We start from the raw sequence: 23,909 nt of genomic DNA on the forward strand, positions 1-23,909 counted from the left end.
TTACTAATAATAACTATATTATTGAAATATAAATATAACAAACCCTTCAATAATTATGAATTATATTATTAATTTATTCTTTTAAAATATGAACTTATAAATAAATTAATTGAGGTTCCCAAATTATTTTTAAAAACTTAATTTATTAAAAAGCCTTATTTCAAATAAATTATTTTTATTTTATTTCAATCAAAATATCAACTTATTAAATTAAATCTTCTGAAACACAAACATTTAATAGAAAATATGTTTTGTACGCGTGCAATATTTTGAATGTCGGTGGTTGAATGGCACCCTATCAGTGTATCACCGATCTTGTGCACCAAATGAACGAGTGGGGTGTAATGGTTTGTCATTTCCCGGGGTATAGTAGGCGCTCCACAAACTGGGTAAAACGAGCAGCTGTTATCCCCGATATATTGACTTTTGCGATATCTGGCCGTGTTGTGTTTTCATACATACATCAGTGTACGGTTTTGTAGAACATTTACACTGTCCACTTTTAACTGAATCCTCGTGAATAAAAGTGGAACGCGTAAAGGAACAATTAAATACCTGAAATTTCTCGTGCCGATGACAATACCGCGTTATAGTTTACTAGAGCGCTGTAGATGTGCAATCACTATTTTCACACATAAACTAGTTTTTGAATCGTTGAGTATAACCGATCTGATTCTATATTCTAATAAATAAACTCGAAATTCCCAAAATCTATGTGAAATTAAATCAAAATGAAATTCGTATTTCCGAAATTAGCCAAATATTACGAAATATAGTAACGGCAAAATTCGGCAAATGATTGAACATTTGTGCAGTAACCCCGAACCCGTCTGATTTGAATTGGGGTCAACCGGGAGTCATTTAATTTACTCTCGTATCATTCGGTTAGCTGGAGCGTAAACTGCTTCTTTAAATTGTTCCTTTCGGATTTGGTATTTCGAGACAAACCAATTTCACGGAACATTTAATTTTGTTGGTCGAAATAATGTAATTATTTTATCTCTATTAAAAGGACAGCGAAATACCTGTAACGAAAGAACATTTTCAAGAGTAATAAAAATGATATCACGGTGCCCCCGATTTCCAAGTGCGGAAAAAACGCTCGCTTCAATAGCAATGAAATTGAAAAGTATAAAAGTAAAATGGAAAATTCGGGGGGCACTTAAACGTTACCGGCGGGAGAAAGTTGGAGGTTGTCATCGGGCAGCGAGATAACAGGCTGTAGCCGCTTACCCGTTTCTATGGATACGCTGTCATCTAACGCTGCTCTCTGCCTTTACAGAAAGTAGGTTTTTATCGACGCCGTTTCTAAAGATGGAGAGGTATCTTATGAAGTAATGCTTTTATGTAGTTGTGATCGGTGTTGTCTTATTTAAATCATTGATTTAAATCGCCTTTTATACTACAATGTATGAAAATGTACAAAATTAGGTTATCTAGCAATGATAATACAGAACAAATTACATTTCATTCTTATTTACTGATAAAATTAAATTAGGATTTATTTTAATTTATATAACCGTTGCGCTTAAGTTATTAATCAATTAATGACAAGTTTGTTACGAAATAATAATTTTACGTAATTGTAATCAGTGTCTGATTTAAATGGAGTTATTTTTAAAAAATAACGGATTTAAAATCACCTCTTATAAGTACTACAACGTATTAATGAAAATGTAGGTTATCTAGCAATGATAACACAGAACAAACTCAATTTAAACTAAAATTTTTAGGTAGTGATAAAATTTAATATAATTTTCAAGTAGTGATGAAATTTAATTAAGATTAATTTAAATATTAGATTACCATTGCCAGGAAAATTATTAATCAATTTTATAAGTATAATGGTGGGAAAACTTCTTTGAATTTAATTTTGGTTGTAAAACGTTTACGTATATATAGGTTTAAAATTGGCAAATTTTAATTCCAAATAATTCTGGGGAAAATGAGGGAATTTGAATGCGATATTGTTAAATCTGTGTTATTGTCGAGGCCATCTTGTTCCGTGGATTATCTCTGGTCGTGTCGTATCGTACTTCGTAATTAAGGTTCTCAGTCCGTCTGTCTGTGTGTCTATTCCGTTGGCTCGGGTTGAAGTTTCGTTGTGGGTCACATCGTACGTAACTAGCGCCGTGTACGCGCATTCGGATATAGAGAATAAAGTATTGTTTCATTTTCCGCGTTCTAAAACAAAGGAGGCTCAACCACCGAGAGAATCAAAGTAACTGAGATAGTCAGGGCCCCTCGCTTTCCGTCTGTCTTCCCTGCGAACTGCCCATGCAATCACACCCTATTATTTTAAACATTGCCTTTCTTACCGACATTTTTGGTTTACGCTGTTGAGAACGAAAATTTGGGTCTACTGTCTTGCAAAAATAGCTAGAATTTTTATAAGAATGGTCGAAATTCCAGTGCTTCTATCGTAAAAAATTCTAGTTGTTCTTGTGTTTTTCGCCAGAGTTTTAATTATTCTTGATTTTCGAAATGATTATAGATATTAATTTTTTTCGCAATGTTATTATGTTTTTAGATAATCTTGGTTTTTTCGCATGTTTTTAGATATTTTTTGTTTTTTTTCGCAATGTTTTTAGATATTCTTTGTTTTTTCGTAATGATTTTAGACATTCTTAGTTTTTCGCAATGATTTTAGACATTCTTGGTTTTTTCGCAATGATGTTAGACATTCTTGGTTTTTTCGCAATGATGTTAGACATTCTTTGTTTTTTCGCCATGATTTTATATATTCTTTGCGCGCGTTCCCCTATCACGTTGTGGTTTCTTAAGTTAACATAGTGACGTCATAAAAACCGTCAGCCACATCGAGACGAAAATCTGCCGCGATAATCATTCCAAGTAGAGCTACGGATTCCTGAATCAATTAATAGCAGACTGTTTTTGATTTAGTGTATACTCCCTTTAAAAGTCGATGTCTACTTCTGCCTTAAGAAACTTAATTTACTTCTGGTAACACGGTTGACTTGGTGGTTCAATATATAGAGATATAATAATATAGGGTGCTCTACCGCGAATATTGCGTATGTGATTTCTTTAAAATGGGTGACCTCGTCGGAACAGGCAGTTGCGACACAGTTCTCGTCGTAATGCGTGTCACCGATATCGGGCCTAGTGTCTGCCCCTATCAACGGGGCCTCCGAGCCAATTCCACCCGCACAACCTTTCCTTCTTCAGGGTTAAAGCGAAGGATATTGTCACCACGTTGTAGGTCAATGGTGGTGCATCCAACGCTAGAACGTCTCCACGATGGCCTTCCGCTCGAAGAATAACATCTCTGGCGTGGTGCAAACAAAATCAACCTTGATTTGCGTCCCAAGGTTCGTCGTCACGTGTTTTTAGGGTTGACAATAGCGCTCTTTTTCTATTTTGCCAAAATGTCGCGGACACGTGCATTTCGCTAATGTTTTCGGTATATTTCTGTCACTTAAATCAAGGAATCTTTTAGAGGTCATTTTGTATTTAATGGAAAGGATTAGAGAAACTAATTAAGATGTTGACGTTTAAATTTTGCCACCTTCGTAGCCGCGCCCACAAATGTGGGAAACAAAGTAGTAAACATGTTTTGTATTAATGATCGGAACATTTTATCACAAAAAATGGCAAGTATTTTAAGTGCATAATTAATTTTCAATAATCTTAAAAAAAAGGATGTTTTTAACGTAAATAGCGCCAATTATCCACTGTTCGCCGGCCATCTGAATTAATGGCTTTAAAAGTCGCTTGATGACTTAGGATAATAGGCCTAACTGATTCGCTGATTATGTTAATTTCTTTGGTTGACCACAAACATGGAAGTTTAAGGGTCAAGATAATGCTATATAGGTCAATTACAAAAATGGATAGAAATTCCCCTACGTCATAACTTCATCTTTTGCGTTGTCTTCTGAACTGTCAAATTCAATCCATGATACTTTTCTTAATTTTTGGCCATCTTTTCTTCCAATTATTTTCACAATAATACAATGCATCTGAATATTTAAACCTTATTAAATATCAATAAAATTGGTTGTGGCTACTTGTGCGTAGATTACAAATTAAAAAAATTAAACGGTTTTTTATTTTGCACAATATTAAAATCAGTATTTACAAAGACCTTTGTAAATACTGATTTTAATATTTTTACTTTCCCTTTTATTTTAACAATCCCGATAATAATGACCCACCCCGTTTCGAATGCAATCTACGTAATTGGCAAAATATTGAAATGAAAATGAATACCATGGTAAACTCTCCGTTTCCCTCGAAATAAACTCGCTTTAAATATTTGTGAATTGGATTGAATTTAGGTCAATGGTATGTTGAGAGTGGCGAATGTATACATAGACAGAGAAAGAGTTGAAACTGGTTTTCAACGACTACCTAGCGCTCGCCGTACTGTACGGGTTTCGCGCGCCAATTACGCAACATTCAGTTTTTGAGTGTCTCGAAGTTCGTTCCCAGAAGAAGATATTTTACAATTTGACGAAGAGTCTAAACTGTTTAATAATGTATTTGCTGTTATTTTAATTAGATAACTTTTTATCGATTTAAAAAATCAATTAATAACAGTTATATCCGATTTTAGTTGATTTTATTGAATTTAGTTGATTTTATTGAATTTAGTTGATTTTATTGAATTTAGTTGATTTTATGGAATTTAGTTGATTTTATGGAATTTAGTTGATTTTATGGAATTTAGTTGATTTTATGGAATTTAGTTGATTTTATGGAATTTAGTTGATTTTATGGAATTTAGTTGATTTTATGGAATTTAGTTGATTTTATGGAATTTAGTTGATTTTTACTGATTTATTTTAAAATTTAATGCCAGTTTTTCTTAACCAATTCATAAATAATTTAACGGCAGCGGTAATGTAAACTAAAATTTAAACTAATCTTCATTAAGATTAATTATTAATTAAAAATTAAATTTAATTGAGTTTGCTTTGAATTGACATTGTTAGAGAACTTACGTTACTACATTTCCATAAATAAATAACTTATATAAAAAATTATTTAAAATCGCTATTTAAATGTACTTAGCTGTAGTTATTATGAATATGGGTATAAAAATCAGGGGATTTTAAAAATTAGTCTACAAATCAAGGAAATGTCAGGGAATTTAATTTCGGTTTGTAAATAGGAAACTTTTTCTAAGATAAAGGTTAAAAAATACAAAATCTTGGCACAAAATAAGTCAGGGAATTTGATGGTGAAAAAACGGTGGCAACCCTACCAATGCACGCAAATTTTAAACCCAACCAAATGCTTTTCAAATTTAGAATTTCCGTTCAATGTATTTTAGTTTCGTCATAAAATTATAATATGATAAAAATACAATATTGGATGTTGGTTACGGTCGGTGGTGAAGTCGTGTTCGGCTAATTTGGAATATATGAAGAGTACATCTGCTTCTATGGCGTCATCGTCGGCGGATTACCCAAGTTCTACAAAAAATTAGGTTGATCTTTCGAAATATCTCAATCTTCGGAATCAATTCGAGCGACTCGAAAACCGGCTGACACCGTCATCCGAAAATGCAATTCGCGCGGGTTTTCATTTTGCCTTAATGCGGCTATGTTACCCGGTGATGAGTTGCAACTCCCGGGTAAAATTGAAAAACTTATTGCCATAGTCAGAATTTGAACACTTCGATGTAGTAACTTGTTGTTCCATTTCTAAACAAATAATTTTCGGATTCGAGATAATTTATTTTTATACTTTCCGGCAGAGCCCTGAAAAATTGAGTATCTTCTTTGTACAAATAATTCAGTTTTGTAGAAACTTAGAAAAATAACCTGCTTTGTTAATTATTTAGTTAGACCATAGAAATTTAATTAACAAAACTAGTTAAGATTACTAATTAAACCGTGATCTATAACCGTTGAAACTCAGTAAAATGAACCTGCTTTGCGATTTAATTATTTAAACCATTATCTGTAAACCTAGAAACTTGACTAATTAACAAAACTAGTTAACTTTACTAATTAAACCGTGATCTATAACCGGATAAACTCAGTAAAATTAACCACCTTTGTTAATTAATTAATCCGTGATCTATAACCGGATAAACTCAGTAAAATTAACCACCTTTGTTAATTAATTAATCCGTGATCTATAACCGGATAAACTCAGTAAAATTAACCACCTTTGTTAATTAATTAATCCGTGATCTATAACCGGATAAACTCAGTAAAATTAACCACCTTTGTTAATTAATTAATCCGTGATCTATAACCGGATAAACTCAGTAAAATTAACCACCTTTGTTAATTAATTAATCCGTGATCTATAACCGGATAAACTCAGTAAAATTAACCACCTTTGTTAATTAATTAATCCGTGATCTATAACCGGATAAACTCAGTAAAATTAACCACCTTTGTTAATTAATTAATCCGTGATCTATAACCGAATAAACTCAGTAAAATTAACCACCTTTGTTAATTAATTAATCCGTGATCTATAACCGGATAAACTCAGTAAAATTAACCACCTTTGTTAATTAATTAATCCGTGATCTATAACCGGATAAACTCAGTAAAATTAACCACCTTGGTTAATTAATTAATCCGTGATCTATAACCGGATAAACTCAGTAAAATTAACCACCTTTGTTAATTAATTAATCCGTGATCTATAACCGGATAAACTCAGTAAAATTAACCACCTTTGTTAATTAATTAATCCGTGATCTATAACCGGATAAACTCAGTAAAATTAACCACCTTTGTTAATTAATTAATCCGTGATCTATAACCGGATAAACTCAGTAAAATTAACCACCTTTGTTAATTAATTAATCCGTGATCTATAACCGGATAAACTCAGTAAAATTAACCACCTTTGTTAATTAATCCGTGATCTATCACCGGAGAAACTCAGTAAAAATAACCATCTTTGTTAATTAAACTGATCTATAACCGGATAAACTCATTAAAATTAACCACTTTTGTTAATTAATTAATTAAACCGTGATCTACTATTTGGTCTAGATATTACGAAATTTACGTTTAAACGGGAAAAAAACACTCGCGCGTGAACGAATGTACACGGTTTTCAAAAGCCATTTTCGAAACCAACTTGAAACGGTTTTAAACTTTTAAAATAGCCCTTTTTCGTGTTGTAAATCCGATATATCGAGAGCGTATTTGGCTTCTGTTCGTTTCTGGAGCGTGAAACTCGACTCTCGGGAAAGGGTCAGTTATCACAATAATAAAACGACATATGAGCGTTGCGCAAAACGCCGTCTTCGTGTCAAAGGCGCAATTAGGGTCAAATCATCTCTTTCCAAGGGGCGATACTAGATTCCGCGAGAGAGTATATAATTTATATAATATAAAAATGTTCGTCAAGAAAATAAAATGAAACGTCGATAGGGATATTGCGGGGTCCGGGGGCAGGCCAAAAACGGAGTAACCTAGAGAGAGAAAGTGGAATCGAAAGGGGGGGGGGGGAGGGGTTAATGTGGGGATCGCGACCTATTTCGGAAGCTCCGCTCGTTGTTGCGTCTAGATCGAGGTCAGTGGGTCGACACTTTCTCCGCCGGGATATGCCGAATACGGTCACGTGATGCTCCCCCCCCCCCCCCCGAGTGTTTTTCGGGCGGCTTTCAATTTGATGGCCTTTGTCAGTGTGCATTTTTCCCCAACGCTTTTTTACAATTTTTCACGAGCGCGTCTATATCGCGCGTGCGCGGGTAATGTGTCGAAACACGTGTAGCGCGTATTTCATTCGAATCCCCCCCCCTCACAGCTTTCTACCGCGTTTTGATGAAAGGGTTAATTTTGTTACGAAAATGGGAAATTTCCCAATCAGCAATTATAGCACGTGGGACCGCCATGTTGTTTTTTTGGTTTTAAATTTACCAAAAATTTCACTTTTATCCAACACTCGATCTCGTGGCATGCAGGGCTTGCCACCACCCTCCTACGCATTGTAACCCGGCCACCTGAATTAAGGGCTTCAAAAGTCGCATGATGACTTAGGCCTAAGGTGGTGCCTTGGGTATTAGCCTAGCTGATTATTATTATTATTATTATTAACTTTTTATGCGAACCAATAGAATAATTTTTATATTTAATAATTTTAATATTTCATGTTTTTTTACTTAATATACGTGTATTTTTTTAAATTATTACACATTGAAAATTTTTTTCGTTAACGAATAGGATAATTTTAATATTTAATAATTTGAACCATTGGTTATTTTTATTTTTAACAATTTTAACCATTGTCAATTATATTTCTAATAATTTGAACCATTGATAATTTTATTTTTAATAATTTTAACCATTGATTATTTTTATTTTTAATAATTTTAACCATTGATAATTTTATTTGAAATTTTAATTACAATCATTTAATATGTAATAATTTAAACAATAAAATTTTTATGATTGAAATATTTGAAATTATGTTTCGAATATTTACTGAAGTAATAAATTATTGTGACACATTTAAAAAAAATTTAATTCGCAAAACATTAGGATAATTTTTAAATTTGATCATTTTCTTTCTAATATGTACTATAGCATTAAATTATTCTTAAATAAAGCTTTTCGACTTCACTCATAATCTGACAGGTTACGAGTAAATCTTAAATAACTGTCGGAAATAAATTCCCAAATTTGACATGGGTGCTAAATCCCACATCTAACGAGTGCTATTCTCTAAACCCAGTTTCTCGGCCTCTCAAATGATCGGCGTAAATAAATGACTCGTTCTGAATAGCAGGCCAAATCTCTCTCATTTTACGAAATTCCGGCCGAAAACTAGTTTCTTATCCTCCTTGACAACGTGTATGACGATTTTGTAGGAATACATTTTTTATTATTTCAAAAGCTAAAGTGTTATCACATTTTTATATCACTATTTTTGAAGAATATAGAATTACTAGCGGCCAAAATATCTATCCAGATTACGGGCACGTGGTAATGCTATATCTGTAATGAGTTAGGTAATCCCTTAAAGCAAGTGGCGGCTCGACGTGTAGAAACTCTTTTTTCAATAGATGTCGCTAGCGTTGAAATCCAATGGCGGTAATTACAGGTACCCCTCGCGTTCATTGGATCGTTTGTAAATTGGTCAATATCATAAATGACAGTAATTTTAACTTAAATTTTTATACGGGATATATAATTTAGGTTAAAGCTCACTAAACAAAGTATAAGTTATCTAATTATAATTATCTACAATGGCTCTCTGACGACGTTATCATTTCGATATTTTTAATTTTATCTTCCTTTGCCATTAATAGATGGCACCACGCTCTCCACTAAATTCGCTTTTTTAATAAAAAATCTGATAGATTCATGGCCATTTCTAATAACAGGGGCCTTTTCATAACACAGATGGCTATGATAGAGCCGACAATTGCCTTAAGTGTAATCAAAACTACAAGCGTGTACAACAGCTACTAGAAATAAAATAGAGCTTAATTTTGATTTCAAAACTATATTCGGGGAATGTCCACCTTGTTTTATATCAGTCTGCTAGTTTCGGGGTGGTGGTGCATCGTGCATCAAATAAACACGACGCATTCTAAAACACGATCGAGTTTACAGTATATTCTTATTGCAGCCTTCCTCGGCGTATCTTTAGTAAGCAATTGGCTTTATAGCGGCCTCATTTTAAGTACGATTTTCACTGTCAAATGAAACGGGCAACCGGTATATGGCTTTTGAGGCACGCGGAGAACGCGTCCTTTCGTAGCGTGGCCTACTTGCTCTCGGGGAGGTGAGGATTCCTGACGGCCACTTTCGCTTTCGTTCGCCGCGCGGCGCTGGCGTGCGCGCGTTGCCGGCGCCCCCTAGCCGCCGTATCCCGCCCCAACTTTCGCTTTCACCGCGAAGTAGGCCGTAACGGTCGCACGCTGCCCGTTCGACTTTACAAATTTCCCCCCACTTTCACTATCACACGCATGGCATCACGTTTGTGTTGATACCTGTAGAGCGCGTTTACGCTGCTTGAAAGCGAAACTCAAGTATTTACACTTATACGTGCGTCGCAAAACTACGAATTTTTTAAATTTAAACAGAGGTAATTTCAAACTAAATTAAAAATGGAAAACTCCGGTTTTAATTTTAGATTTGATGAAATTCCGATTTTTTTCATGTAAAATCGTAAAATGATTAAACACCCGTTTTAATTTTGGATTTTATGAAAATCCCAATTTTTGAATCAAAATGCATTGAAATGAAAAATCGACTTTCCGTTTGTATTTGATCAAATTCAGATTTTTTTTATCAAAATGCATAGAATTGAAAAATCTAAAACGTTAATAAATTGGTTTAATTTTTAGATTTTACGAGAATCTGAATTTCTTTAATCGAAATTAAATTAAAATCGGAAATATTGATAAATCCCATTTTTATCATGTATTTTTGAGAATAAAGTTTTTTAAATTAAAATGCATAGACATAAAAATCCGAAATAATTAAAAAAAAATCAATTTTGAATTTTACGAGAACCAAAATATTTTTCGAAATACAGAATAAGGAAAAATATAAATCTAAGAAATTTGAATCTGAAATATTTTAACACCAATGGAGAAAAAAATCTGACGTTAATTAGGTCGTGATGAGTTTAAATGATTTTATTACGATTATTTTAAATTGACCCGATCTTAACGATCTAGGGATCAAAGTAACAATGTAAAACATAACGTAAGTGTAGGGGATAACGATAGTAAGCCAAGAAGACTAGGAGTTGCAAAAGTGGACCAAATTTAATCACATGGGACTATAATATTTATCCAATGAAATCGAGAGAAGTTTTGTTACGCAGAAAACAATTTGTACTTAGCATTTAATTTTCCTGGCCGTTGAGGTCCCACAATTTGTGACATACATTTCCGTAAGACTCTCTAATCTGTTTATCCAAGAATGTATTCAGTTGGACAGAGAATAGGTTGCCTCTCGGTTCATGATCCTCGCCATCGTACCTAAAAGAAATACATTCGGAGTCAGTCCTTCGACATAATCTGATGAATGTCATACTAACCTTTTAAAGAATGTATACATAAGTCAGGTACGCCTTAAAGACTTTTTAAGTCTTTCAAATGAACCTTTTATGGCGTTGTATTCAATGACACTTAACCCTAGATTCAACCTCACTTTTTCTTCCCTCTCAACATTATTATTATTATGATAATAATATTAATAATAAGATAAGGATTGAAAACCAGTTTTTTTTCCTGATCATATATTCATGATATAGCCAGTTTTTATGGTAAAGGCCTAAATAATTCTAAACAAGCAGAAATTCCGTCATGATAAAAAAAAAAACCTAACTCGATGATTGACTGTTCTCTTCAACTTCATTTGCGAAATTGAATTATGACGGAAACACCTTTTGAGATAATACAATAAATTTCGCTAAAATAAACGACCTTTTGTGACACGACGATAAGTTTGGCTCAAATAATAAAATAAATATTTTATGAAATCACGGAATTCCTTTCACATTTATCCGTGTAAAGATAAAACTTTTACCTTTAAAGTGAGTATGATCTTCCATTCTTAACAGAAGCTAGGAGCGTTAAAATAGTTCTATTTTATGTTAGCAGACTATTAAACTATGCAATTTATGTGTGAAAAAAGAATTTTAAAATCACTTCAATTGAGAATATTAAAGACAATAGAACGCGTAACTAAGCATTGTTTAAATAATTCTTGATATTTCCGCTCACGAACAGTTTAATTAGCACTTCATTTTAACTTATCAGCCGTTAAAACTAATATTTTGAAAGAACGCATTTGGATAAAATAGACAAAATACCACGTATTTATAGATTTTATCATTCTTCGAAGTATTTAATTGACTTCTAGAAAAGTAATAGTGGAAGTAAAATGACCAAAATTAAACTTTCGGACAAATAATATTATCTATATGAAAAATCCGAGGGGCAAATCACTTTGTTACAGGGTGTCCTAATAATTATGATTAAATTTTTTATCATGCCTTAATCATTTTTAATCTTGGTACAGCCAAAGCTACAGATTTAATTTTAATCTTATCTAATCATGATTTAATCATACGAGGGTGTCCTAATAATCATTGGAGTGAGCTGCCCTTTCGAGGGGGTAGTCCGAGGGGCTAACCACTCTTAGAAAGTCTGTACACCGGATTACGCTTAGATTAGTATTTCCAAAGGCAGGGACTTCAAAGATTACGCGTAATCCCATTAGTACCGATTACGCGGAGTGATCAGCCCCTCGGGGTAGTCACTTAAGAAATCAGGCGTACAAATCGTAGATAATCACGGGAAATCGCTTAAGAAAATCACTGGAATTCACGGATAAATTTGATAAATCAATGGAAATCAACGAATGATCTTCGAAAATTAGTAATCAGGTGTACAAAGATTTTAAGACTGCCCCTCGGACAAATCAGAAAACATTTGATTTATTTTAACTTTCGAGATAATGATTGGGTTGAGACCAGAATTCGAAATCCGTCTTGAATCGTGAAAATGTGTGTTCGGCGTGGAATCCGTGTGTGGGTGTTGTTATTTTGGCGGGGTGGGTGTCGTTTTGAGGTTTGCGCTGTATTGTAAGCCACCAACTTCCGACCCAATTTTAACCACCTGTACTCTTCGGGGGGGGGGCGTAACCTTTTTATATATACATTATGTATTTTATTTAAATATATATATTACGGCTGCGTATTCTCCGTCAGGCCGCGTAAATTCTTGATTGTATTGTATGGCAATCAGAATGGCTGTAATCGTCTCTCGCAGCGTGAGTGAGGTTGTCCTGTTCATTGTTGCGGCGTACGTGGAATCAATGCGAAGGAAATAGCTTTCATTGCCCAATCATCGCTTACATGTATACTATTTTACCACGCGATTATCGTCGATTCTGCGTTGAGTCGGGTCGCTTTTTTGGCCCATTGTTACTTTGGAATACTTAGTTTCGAATTTTGCACTAACAGGGGTTCGTACACGACCTGGAATACCTGGAAAAGTCAGGGAATTTGAAAATGTTTCCAAAAGGTCAGGGAAAAGTCAGGGAATTTGATAATGATTCCCAATGGTCAGGGAATAGCCAGGGAATTTTAAAATGGTCAAAAAAAATCCGGCAAATAAATTTTTGAAAGATGTATTAAAAATACATAATACATTTTTTCGAGAGAAATTTTGTACGGACCCTGCACTATTTCGACACCAAATTATAAGGGATTAGATTATTTTTAGATGGATGGGGCCTTTAAGACGTTACTATTCTAAGATTGTGAATAATTAATATTATCAAAATAAATAATGAATAGGTGTTTCAATAAAATAAAACAATAAAAATTAGAAGTATAAAATGTTTTTATCGGCGTCACGAGCGCCAGTTATCTAAGTGGCTTTCAAATTCCGAAGGGTCTCGCGACTGCAGCGCGTGCTCTCTACCTTCAAGAGCTACAGCTAAGTGACGTAGACTTAGGCTTGTTTGGTTTCTTGGCATTTTTAGCTGATTTTTAATTAATATTTTAAATAATAAAAATAATAAATTATTAATTAATCAATCAATTAAGAAAATGGTTTTTCTGCTTCCCTTTTTCTTAATTTATTAATAATTTTCATGTAGCGATAATGTAAACTTATTTAAATTAATTCTAATTTAATTACTGGTATATTTAGTTATAAACACTACATAAGTGTTTTTTATATGTACATTTCCATTGAAGTATAGTATGCAATTTAAATTAAATAAAAAAATCGTTTTAAATTACGTTTTCTAAATAGTTAACGCGGCACTTAATCTTAGCTGCATAGTCAAACACGCAGTTGACAAAATACAAAAAAAATTCCACGACTTTGATCAAAATCGCGATTCCACCCCGCCCAAAGCGGCCCCCCATTTGGTACGCTCCTAAGAGAATACTTGTAATTTCCACTTGGTTAATTTCGAAAATATTTGAGGGTCGTCGCCGTATTCAGCCCGTATTTCCGCACAATCGCGTAAGAGAAGAAATAACTAAAAAAATGAAAATTAACGCAAAAAGGGGTGAAAAAATGTGCCTTTGTGGCAAAGTGGGACGCAACCTTGGACATATTTTCTTCTTTTCTCTTCGTTCGAAACGTGTCCCTAAATATTTTTGCTCGCCAAATGCTTCGAAGACTTCGGGAAGTATTTTTGGCGTTAATTTTAAACACGCTCTCGGCGAGAATTAACAAGAAAATGTTGAAAGATCAACTTTCAAGTCTCGCCCTTCTCGACACTGATTCTTACATATCTCGGCTTATGTCCGGGTGTCCTAATCATTCATGTCATACTATACTTATCGTTGTCATTATACTTGTATTTGATCTGAAGGAAGAAAACTTTTGATGTTGATAAATTGTGCGGATAGGAACTGATAGGAATAACCGAATAGCGTCAGGTGCCGTTTACTGGCCAGATGGCGTTGTGAAGTTTGTTCTATAAGCTTTGGTGTCTCTAGAGACTGTTTGCTATTCTGTGGTATAGATGAAGTTTAGAAAGATGGCTGTTGTGGAATTACGTCTTTGATAATTGATGGGACTGAGAGATTTAAGTAAAATATCTTACGGTAGGCTTTCAACATAATTTTACTCTAAGATCCACTTGGTTCGAGATTCCGGTCTTTGTTTGCTCGAAGACGTATCCATATTTGATCCAAGATTCTCGTTTTAATGTTTGCTCGAAGACCTATAATTGGTACGAATTTCTTTAGAGTTTATCTTTTCTGTCTACCTGTTCGCGTATTTTATAACACTAAGACCTGTTACTACTTGCTTTTAAAGTAACTAGCGCCAATCATCCTAGCTTCTGCGAGACCTGGTGGTGAAAAGGTGAAATTCATTGATCCATCATAAATATGGAAGTTAAATTAACGGAAAAACTTAAATAGTTTTCGTCGACATTTAGTCGTGTCAAATACGAAGAGTTCCCGACCAGAGTCTACCTGTAAGTCTTGAACCCCTTTGAAAACCAGTCTTGGGAGAAAGTTTCCACCCACGCCATTTGCTCCAAATTAAAGGAATTTGTCTTCCCGCCTGGAAAATTCTAGATGACCTGCCGTCTCCCGAACCCTTGCCAATGTGCTAGCGATAGTTTCACCTCCTTTGCCCTAATAGAAAGCAAACAGCGATGGAAGGTTACATTGGTTTAATTTTGAACACGTGCAGGGGGAATTTGTAGGAGTGAAGATCATCATAGCTTGGATGTAGCTTTATTTTCAAGAGGGTGGCTTAACCTGTAGATATTGAATGTTATTGCAAGAATGTGTTTAATTATTCTTATTGAACAGTAAAATCCTTCCGCCTATAAACACATTAAAGTATAATAGGTGATTTAAATCAAAGATAATTATAATAAAATAACTTGTTTTAAATCTAATTTATTTTATTGTTTAAATAAAATCACTTGTTTTAAATCTAATTTATTTTATTGTTTAAATAAAATCACTTGATTTAATCAAATTTGATTTAAATCAAATCACTTTATTTAAATCAAATTTATTTTGTTTAAATCAAATCACATGATTTAGTCAAATTAATTTTATTGTTTAAATCAATCACTTGATTCAAATCAAATTTATTTTATTGTTTCAATAAAATCACTTGATTTAAATCAAATTAATTTTATTGTTTAAATAAAATCACTTGATTTAAATTTATTGTTTAAATAAAATCACTTGATTTAAATCAATTTATTTTATTGTTTCAATAAAATCACTGGATTTAAATCAAATTAATTTTATTGTTTAAATAAAATCACTGGATTTAAATCAAATTTATTTTATTGTTTCAATAAAATCACTGGATTTAAATCAAATTAATTTTATTGTTTAAATAAAATCACTGGATTTAAATCAAATTTATTTTATTGTTTCAATAAAATCACTGGATTTAAATCAAATTTATTTGGTTTCATAAAAATCACTGGATTTAAAGCATGCAACCTTTTCTGTCTCCATCTTGTCTTTAAATTTCTATTGCTATTACGTAAGACTATAATTTATGACGTCACTGAAAAGTGTTACTTTAATAATGAAACTTATAGTTTAAAAATAGTTAGTAGAAATTCTGGTGTCACCATCGTGGTGAAGCCAAGCTTGTCAGTCGGTGTCACAAAGCGCTTTTTATATTTTCTCGCATCAAGTGGTTCGTATTTATACCATTAATAACGAGTAATATGGGAAACATTAAATAATGGAAAATAGGTTAACGGGACTACGCTCGGCTGCTCTCTATACTCTAAACGCGTTGTCGAAGGCTTGTTCAGATGGCGGCCACCACAGGAACGTAGACGCGTATCTTTCTCGTTTATTTTTGGAAAATAATAATAAAACTCAAACAATGTGAAAAAAGGCTCTCAAGTTACCGGAAACTCTTATCTCATTTTATACTAATTTTATAATTTTTCGTTTGGGAACCATTATTTTTATAAATTCCTATATTTTCACCTATTTTCCTATAATTTCACGGCCTCTTGAAAATGAAAGAACTTTTTTGAACGTGTCATAGAACATCTAGTGAAAGCACTGCCACTTTCGAACAAAATCTTGAAATGTACGGGCTTTGTGAATCCGCTAAGTGTACAAAAAATATCAATCTTCTAGGTGATTCGAGTCAAAGTATACCGATATGCAATAATTGCCTTATTATTTTTCCTATATTTTCCCAAAAAAATTTCAAAGCCTTTCCCTGGTTCGATGTTAAGTCTGGGGATAAATTAAATGAATTTTTGGGTATTCATACTAAAATTTTCATTTTCAAAATTGATGAATTTGTGAAATTGTGATTTCGTTATGAAATTTACGTATCGAAGTTGTTGAATTTGGGTTTCGGTTTTGAAATTTTCATATCGAATTTTACGAATTTGGGTTTTCGTTTTGAAATTTCAATATTAAATCTATCAAAAGAAAAATCTTCATTATTAATAAATAAATAAATCCGTTACCAGATTGAGCAAGCAATCCTAATTTTTCTAACTTACGAAATTGGTATTTAAAAAAGTTATTTACTAATTATTCAAATAACCAATTATACCAATGACTAATTTATGAATCAACAGGGTTTGTTTTGTCGAAAAATTTTAAGGGACCTACAAAATTTGAGTATGTAAAAATTTATGTAAAAAATGTCTTGCAATTAGGCCCTACAAAGGTTTTAGTGTCTACGAAGATCTTAAATCGGCACTGTGAATAATTAATAGTGAATTAAAAATAAGCTTGTGACAATTTAAGGTATTTGTAACCCTTTTTTCACCTGATAATGGGGTTGTTCCTGAGAGCTTATTACGCAAACCGGCAAATTCTATTTCCAATAGGGGGTTCTATAGTAATAATAAGCTACGGCTTTGAAAAGCAACGCCTCCTTTTCACATTGAAACTATTCAGAACCGTTCAAGCGCCGCATCCAGCACACACTCTTCAAGCACGAATGATTCCCTTCAACGTAACACTTTCGATTTTTTTTAACTCTTAAATGCCAGAACTATACATAGATACTCGCCTATTTATCGTACACCTTTTAAATACAGAAGTGTTTATTTGTCGAAATATTTTGTTACCAATTCCTTAAAGGGAATATGAACTTACATAGTTATGATGGATTGGATAAGTTTACCTTTTTGTGCCTAGGTTTAACCGTAACTTAGAGTAACTGGCGCGCTAGTTACTTTAAAAACAGAACGCATTCCTTTAAAATGGCAAAATCTATCCGTATCCAATTTTTCGTCCACCAATGTTTGATTTATGAAAAGAGTAAAATTTATATTATTTTGTGTTGGGCCCGGGCTAAAAACTTTCCGAGCTTAAAAATGGTGAAATTTTGGCCAAATAAAATCTGGAAAAGTCGGGGAACTTGAATATGGCTCTAAAAGTAAGAAAATTAATTTTGCACATGATCCCAAGTTTTAGTAAATAAACATTACCATAGAAAATGTAGATGTGGAATAGAAAATAGCTCGATTAACTTCTCAGGGTACTTAAGGCTTATTAACTTCCGGTAATATTATGATTTAAGCTTCGTCTACTAAAATATATATTAACCCATTAACTGGAGATATTTTGATAGTTGCTATTCCTTTTCTATATTTTCTATGGCATTAGTGACTCTGAACACGGCCAACTTTGATCTCTCGCGCTATAGCGGCCAACCCATTCGTCGAAATTCCGTGAGCAAGGATTTTCCCACTATAAACTGTAGGAGATCAGCGCCACGCTCGTTTTTATATTGGCTTCAATGCAAAAACTATTCTTAAACTAATATTCCGCTAGGGGCGCTCAAGCCATAAAGATATCTTTTGCTCATAGGTTAAGATAGGCATTTCAACGAATGGGTTGGCCGTGCTCTGAAAAATACGAGTTATATTAGTTGAGAAAAATCAGCTATCCTTGGTCCACAATATTTGAAAAATTCGAGTCAGGATTAGCTGGGTAAAATCAGCTATCCTTCGTCCAAAATCTGTAGTTATAATATTTGTATAATGTGAACGAATCTTAAGATAAGGAAATATAATTTTCTGGACCACAAAACGGACGCTGTACCTATATTTCCTCCCATTAATTTATTTCCTCAACTATTCGCGCGGGAAATCGGCGGCGTTTCTTTGGCATAGATCGCGTATTGTGTTTTTTAGCCGATGAATAATTGAGTCTTGTTTTTATTGTTGCGTTCCGTAATTATACGGTATCGCGAGTCCTGCTTAACCTAAACTAACATGTAGGTCAGGAGAAAACGCGTAAAACACAAAAGGCGCTTTCCGCTGGCCGCCTATCTGAGTATAAACAACGACGAACCGGAGATAGACACATGTCAGCCAGGTGGTTCTTTATTGCGCCCCCCCTCCCGCCTTTCCGCTGTCTTAAGAGAGTATATATTCGCTAGCTAAGAGATTCGGTAGGTGTACCTAACAGTTGAATCTTTACTTAAACGAGGCAACCGGGTCGCGCTCGTACCTCTTTTTGTTTTGTTTTATTAGTTACGCGACCGCTATAGTCGTAAATTTCGCAAACTCGAATTCGTCCGTTTTAAAATTAGGACTTATATAAGGGGGTACGTGTACGCGCGGTTTTGTTCCTTAAATTGTCCATTCAGATGCTGATTTAGGAACGTTTAACTTTTTTCTAGGTATCGCGGGGTACGCGACGGAAAAGAAAAGTGTTTGGACAATACTAACTTCTAGCCTGATTTACGGCGTTACGTACGACGCATTGTTCCTCGCCGGAACTTTATTATTATTTTTCGCGTCGTTAATTCGTGGTGGCCCAGTTCTTAAGTAAAAACGCCACTGCGCATGCTCGGTCACCGGTCGTTCCGAGTCGGTGCGTTTTCAATTGACCGCTATTTTGATTAGGTTTTTTTTATATGATTTTTATATTAAACCGCCTATATCTATCAAGTTCGTTAGTCATGACCCCCATTTTACTTCTTGATCTTAATTAATGTAGCGCTTTATAATTGAACTAAGCCGCTTTAATAATATTAAAAAAATTAATTCATCTAAGGAATAATAGCGAAATTTACTCAATTGCCTAAGCACGATAATTAAATTTAATTTAATTACAAGAAAGGTTTTGAAGACCCATTTCGAGTCGAAATTAGTTCGCCATCTCTCGAAGTTCCTATCCACTCTTTATCAGACGACAGTTGTTAGATTCTTAAAAAGTTTTTAAAATTAATTTCGGAGCGCCATCTGTCAAAACATAGCCGAAATAGTCGACAATAAAGTAACAATTTCGGTAAGGTGAAACCAGTGTATTAGGCCTGAAAAGCGCAATACATTTAACTCTTTCAAAAATTTGGCAATATATTCGTTAGGTGCCAATAACATCTGCATACTGAAAGTTCGACTGCTTTGTATTCACAAAACGCACACATGGATGGCGATCGTAAAAGAGTCTCACGAATAATGGGAAAAGCAGACGATCTTCGCTACAAAGTATACCAGGGTGACTTTAGAATTTACGCAGTTCCGTATTCTTAGGTATTCGACTTAAAATCTTAGTATTGTTTATTTCGCTAAATATCTGATTGGTCGTTAGGAGTTTTGCTTTATCGCGAGCATTTCGTGTGATTTACTCATTCGCATTTTTAATTTCGCACTATTACTTTTTGTCTTTCATATATCATTGCCAAAATCGCATCCTTGGACTTCGCATCACTTTTCAATTATTTTCATTTGACACGTTGACAGCCGTCCGGGCCGACCGAATGAGAGGCGGCCGTAACAAGTTCGGGCCCATGTACAAGCGGGACCGCGCCCGAAGACTGCAGATGATGCGTCAGAAGCAAATGGTGCGCAACAACTGTTCGGGCAACGGCAGCGACCCCTGCAACCCGGACCAGATGCACCCGGGAGGCAACCCGTGCACGCCGCCCTTCGGGCCGCATTCCGGGATGGCGTCCCCCGGCATCTACGGGCCCTCCGACGCCACCAGCGGCGGAGGCGTCAAGCAGGAGCTGATCCAGATCCCGCAGCTGAGCTCCTCGACCAGCTCGCCGGACTCTTCGCCGTCGCCGCTGACCACGGGAACCCAGATCGTGGCCTCTCTCGGCTTCAACCCCGGCGTCGGGCCTTCTGCCGGAGTCGGGGCCCTCCAGTCGGCGGTCGGGGGTGCGGAGGCCAAGCCCTGCTGGCTGCCGACCACCCCTTCGCCCACGGGCAGCCACCCTCCGCGCTCCCCCGGTGGCCCCAACGGTACTCTCTCCCCCAAAGGCTACCACCCGGTGGCGCACCACCCCCTACAAGCCGCCGGCTCTCTGATAGAAGGACAGTTGCCCGGTACCGCGAATAACAACGGCGGCGGCGGCTCGAGCGCCGCCTCCAAGACAAACGTTCTCCTGCGCGAGTTCCAAATGTCCATCATGGACGAGAAGGAGTGGCAGAGTCAATTGTTTGGACTTCTTCAGAACCAGTCATACAATCAGTGCGAAGTCGATATCTTCGAACTCATGTGCAAAGTTATCGATCAATCTTTGTTCGGCCAAGTCGACTGGGCCAGAAACAGTATCTTCTTCAAAGACTTAAAGGTAAGGACCAACCTCTCTCTCTTTGGATCTTGATCTTGAGCCGATGTAAAGGGAAGCCAATGTCTTTAGTACCCGGCTACATTCGCAGTCAATGATTGTGTTCCTGTAGCTCATCTGTTTGTATTTTCCATTTTTTGGTTAACGGTATTCTTTTGTCCCCTGGAAGAATCAGAGGTCAAATGGGGCAATGATCAGGCGTCCAGTATAGTCAATGATTAGGGGTCAAATAGGGGCCATGATCAGGCGTCGAATTGAAACAATGGTTATGGGTCAAATGGGGCAATGATCATGCGTCCAGTATAGTCAATGATTAGGGGTCAAATAGGGGCCATGATCAGGCGTCGAATTGAAACAATGGTTATGGGTCAAATGGGGCAATGATCAGGCGTCCTATAAGGGCAATGATCAGGCGTCGAATTGAAACAATGGTTATGGGTCAAATGGGGCAATGATCATGCGTCGAATTGAAACAATGGTTATGGGTCAAACGGGGCAATGATCAGGCGTCCAGTATAGTCAATGATTAGGGGTCAAATAGGGGCCATGATCAGGCGTCGAATTGAAACAATGGTTATGGGTCAAATGGGGCAATGATCATGCGTCCAGTATAGTCAATGATTAGGGGTCAAATAGGGGCCATGATCAGGCGTCGAATTGAAACAATGGTTATGGGTCAAATGGGGCAATGATCAGGCGTCCTATAAGGGCAATGATCAGGCGTCGAATTGAAACAATGGTTATGGGTCAAATGGGGCAATGATCATGCGTCGAATTGAAACAATGGTTATGGGTCAAACGGGGCAATGATCAGGCGTCCAGTATAGTCAATGATTAGGGGTCAAATAGGGGCCATGATCAGGCGTCGAATTGAAACAATGGTTATGGGTCAAATGGGGCAATGATCATGCGTCCTATAAGGGCAATGATCAGGCGTCGAATTGAAACAATGGTTATGGGTCAAATGGGGCAATGATCATCCGTCCTATAAGGGCAATGATCAGGCGTCGAATTGAAACAATGGTTATGGGTCAAATGGGGCAATGATCATGCGTCCTATAAGGGCAATGATCAGGCGTCGAATTGAAACAATGGTTATGGGTCAAATGGGGCAATGATCATGCGTCCTATAAGGGCAATGATCAGGCGTCGAATTGAAACAATGGTTATGGGTCAAATGGGGCAATGATCAGGCGTCCAATAGAAACAATGGAGCAATAATCAAGAGTCCAGTCTAGGCAATGATTATGGGTCAAATTGGAGGGGGCCATGCTTAGATGTCCAATAAGGACAATGATCAGGGGCCCAATAGGGCCATTTTCATTGGAGACGACATACTATGTAGCATTGATGACGTAGGTTAGTTTCTCAGTACGAATTCCCTCTTAGATCTATTGACCGTAACGAGCTAGAATCTACCGTCATCTTCCATTTCTCGTTATAAATACACGCTGTTCCTAGGAAAAGGGAACGAGTCCCTCTATTGATATCTTGACCCGTGGTTGCGCAGTTGCCACTTTTTAATTATATGAATTAAAGGATTTTTTGCATTTTTTAGAATTCTTACATTAAAATACACTATTTAAATTATTTTAAAAAAGCACTTTGGATCTCAAGCTACGTACTAGAGAAAAAAATAAGCCCTTAAATCTAATTTCAGTATTATTACCCGCGCCTTTGAAAGCTCTTCAACTTTTAAAATACATACAGCGTTTATAGATACCAGTTTTTGCAATCCCCCGGCGAATTATTTCTCCCCCACGATAAAGTGATGTTGGGTGGGGGGTGTAAATGACCTAGTTTTACGTAAGCCGTGTGTACGCGCGCGGTCTCAAAGATTGGCGGCCATCCAGGGAACTGGTATTGTAATATAAATCCTACAGGTTTCAGTTTCTTCTCCCGGCCGTCGGGGGTCGCCCCTGTAGTATAAAGCCACTTTATCATCCTCCACGTTTAATCGAAAGTAACGCGCTCCCCCCTTCATCCCGGGGTGAATTCGACGCGCATCGCGGTGAAAGTGACATCTGTAGGATGGGAAGGGAATTATATTCGCAGGGCGGGTGGAAAAAAATATTTAGGTCATCTTTTACATCGGAGAATTTCTCTGTCATGAAAAAAATCATACATTTTTTTTGCGGGTTTTTGAAGTCCGTTGCGTAACCGATCTCATTCTGATTTTGTTATAAAAACAATGGAGCAGAACTCGCAAAAGAAATTATACTGATAATTTAGATAAAACCCGCTCTCTTTGTCAACTTAATTTAGAGGCTAATATTTTTATTTCGCTACCTCGTGCGCTATTTATATTCACTGCGCCGTTGAATTAGAAGTATTAAGGCAATAGACATTTGATTTCGGACAAATTATACTAATAAATCGAAATTTGAGGAAAGTTAATGATATGATCGAATTGTAGTTAAGTGTTCCGTTGTGACAACATTTTGCGGAAATGTCTCCATAATGCGGTACTCTTACGTGGTTCAAAACAGTGTCGTTACCACATTTTATTTTAAAATCAGGCTTGTTGATTTTTCGAATTTATTTTAATCGATTTCTTTAATTTTTTTAATTTATTGAGTTATCTCTGCCTTCGAGTCATGGCCGTCATCTTACCTAAATATATCGTGAATACGACCTAATAGCCGAAGATGTTTCAGATGTTAATGATTTCTTTAAAAAAATAATTTATATGAATCACCTATTAATAATTAGTTTCTGTAGGAATGCCAATTCAAAGCAAACTAAATTACAAGTAATAATTAAATTAATCAAGAGGAATAATTAAAATTAATCAATTTGACAATAAAAAAAATAATAATAAAATTTAAATCAAATGTTTTCGATTTCATCAAAAAATCCACAGGATAAATACGATTTGTTTTTCACTTTTAATTTTTCAACCTTGATAGAGCTTTGAAATTAGAGC

At 35.5% G+C, this 23,909-nt stretch overlaps 1 protein-coding gene across 3 annotated transcripts in view; it reads left to right on the forward strand.

Annotated features, from left to right (window-relative positions):
• Window positions 1–23,909, forward strand: part of ftz-f1 (ftz transcription factor 1) — a 101,272-nt gene that overhangs the window by 68,054 nt on the left and 9,309 nt on the right. For all 3 annotated transcript variants that reach the window (XM_090175941.1, XM_090175940.1, XM_090175942.1), the window contains one exon: window positions 20,151–20,986. In XM_090175941.1, coding sequence (XP_090032067.1) covers window positions 20,151–20,986 — 836 coding nt within the window. The remainder of the gene's footprint in view (window positions 1–20,150; window positions 20,987–23,909) is intronic.

The sequence above is a fragment of the Leiobunum rupestre genome, chromosome 5 (assembly GCF_980474605.1).
Source record: "Leiobunum rupestre chromosome 5, qqLeiRupe1.1.hap1, whole genome shotgun sequence".
Classification (NCBI taxonomy): Eukaryota; Metazoa; Arthropoda; class Arachnida; order Opiliones; family Sclerosomatidae; genus Leiobunum; species Leiobunum rupestre.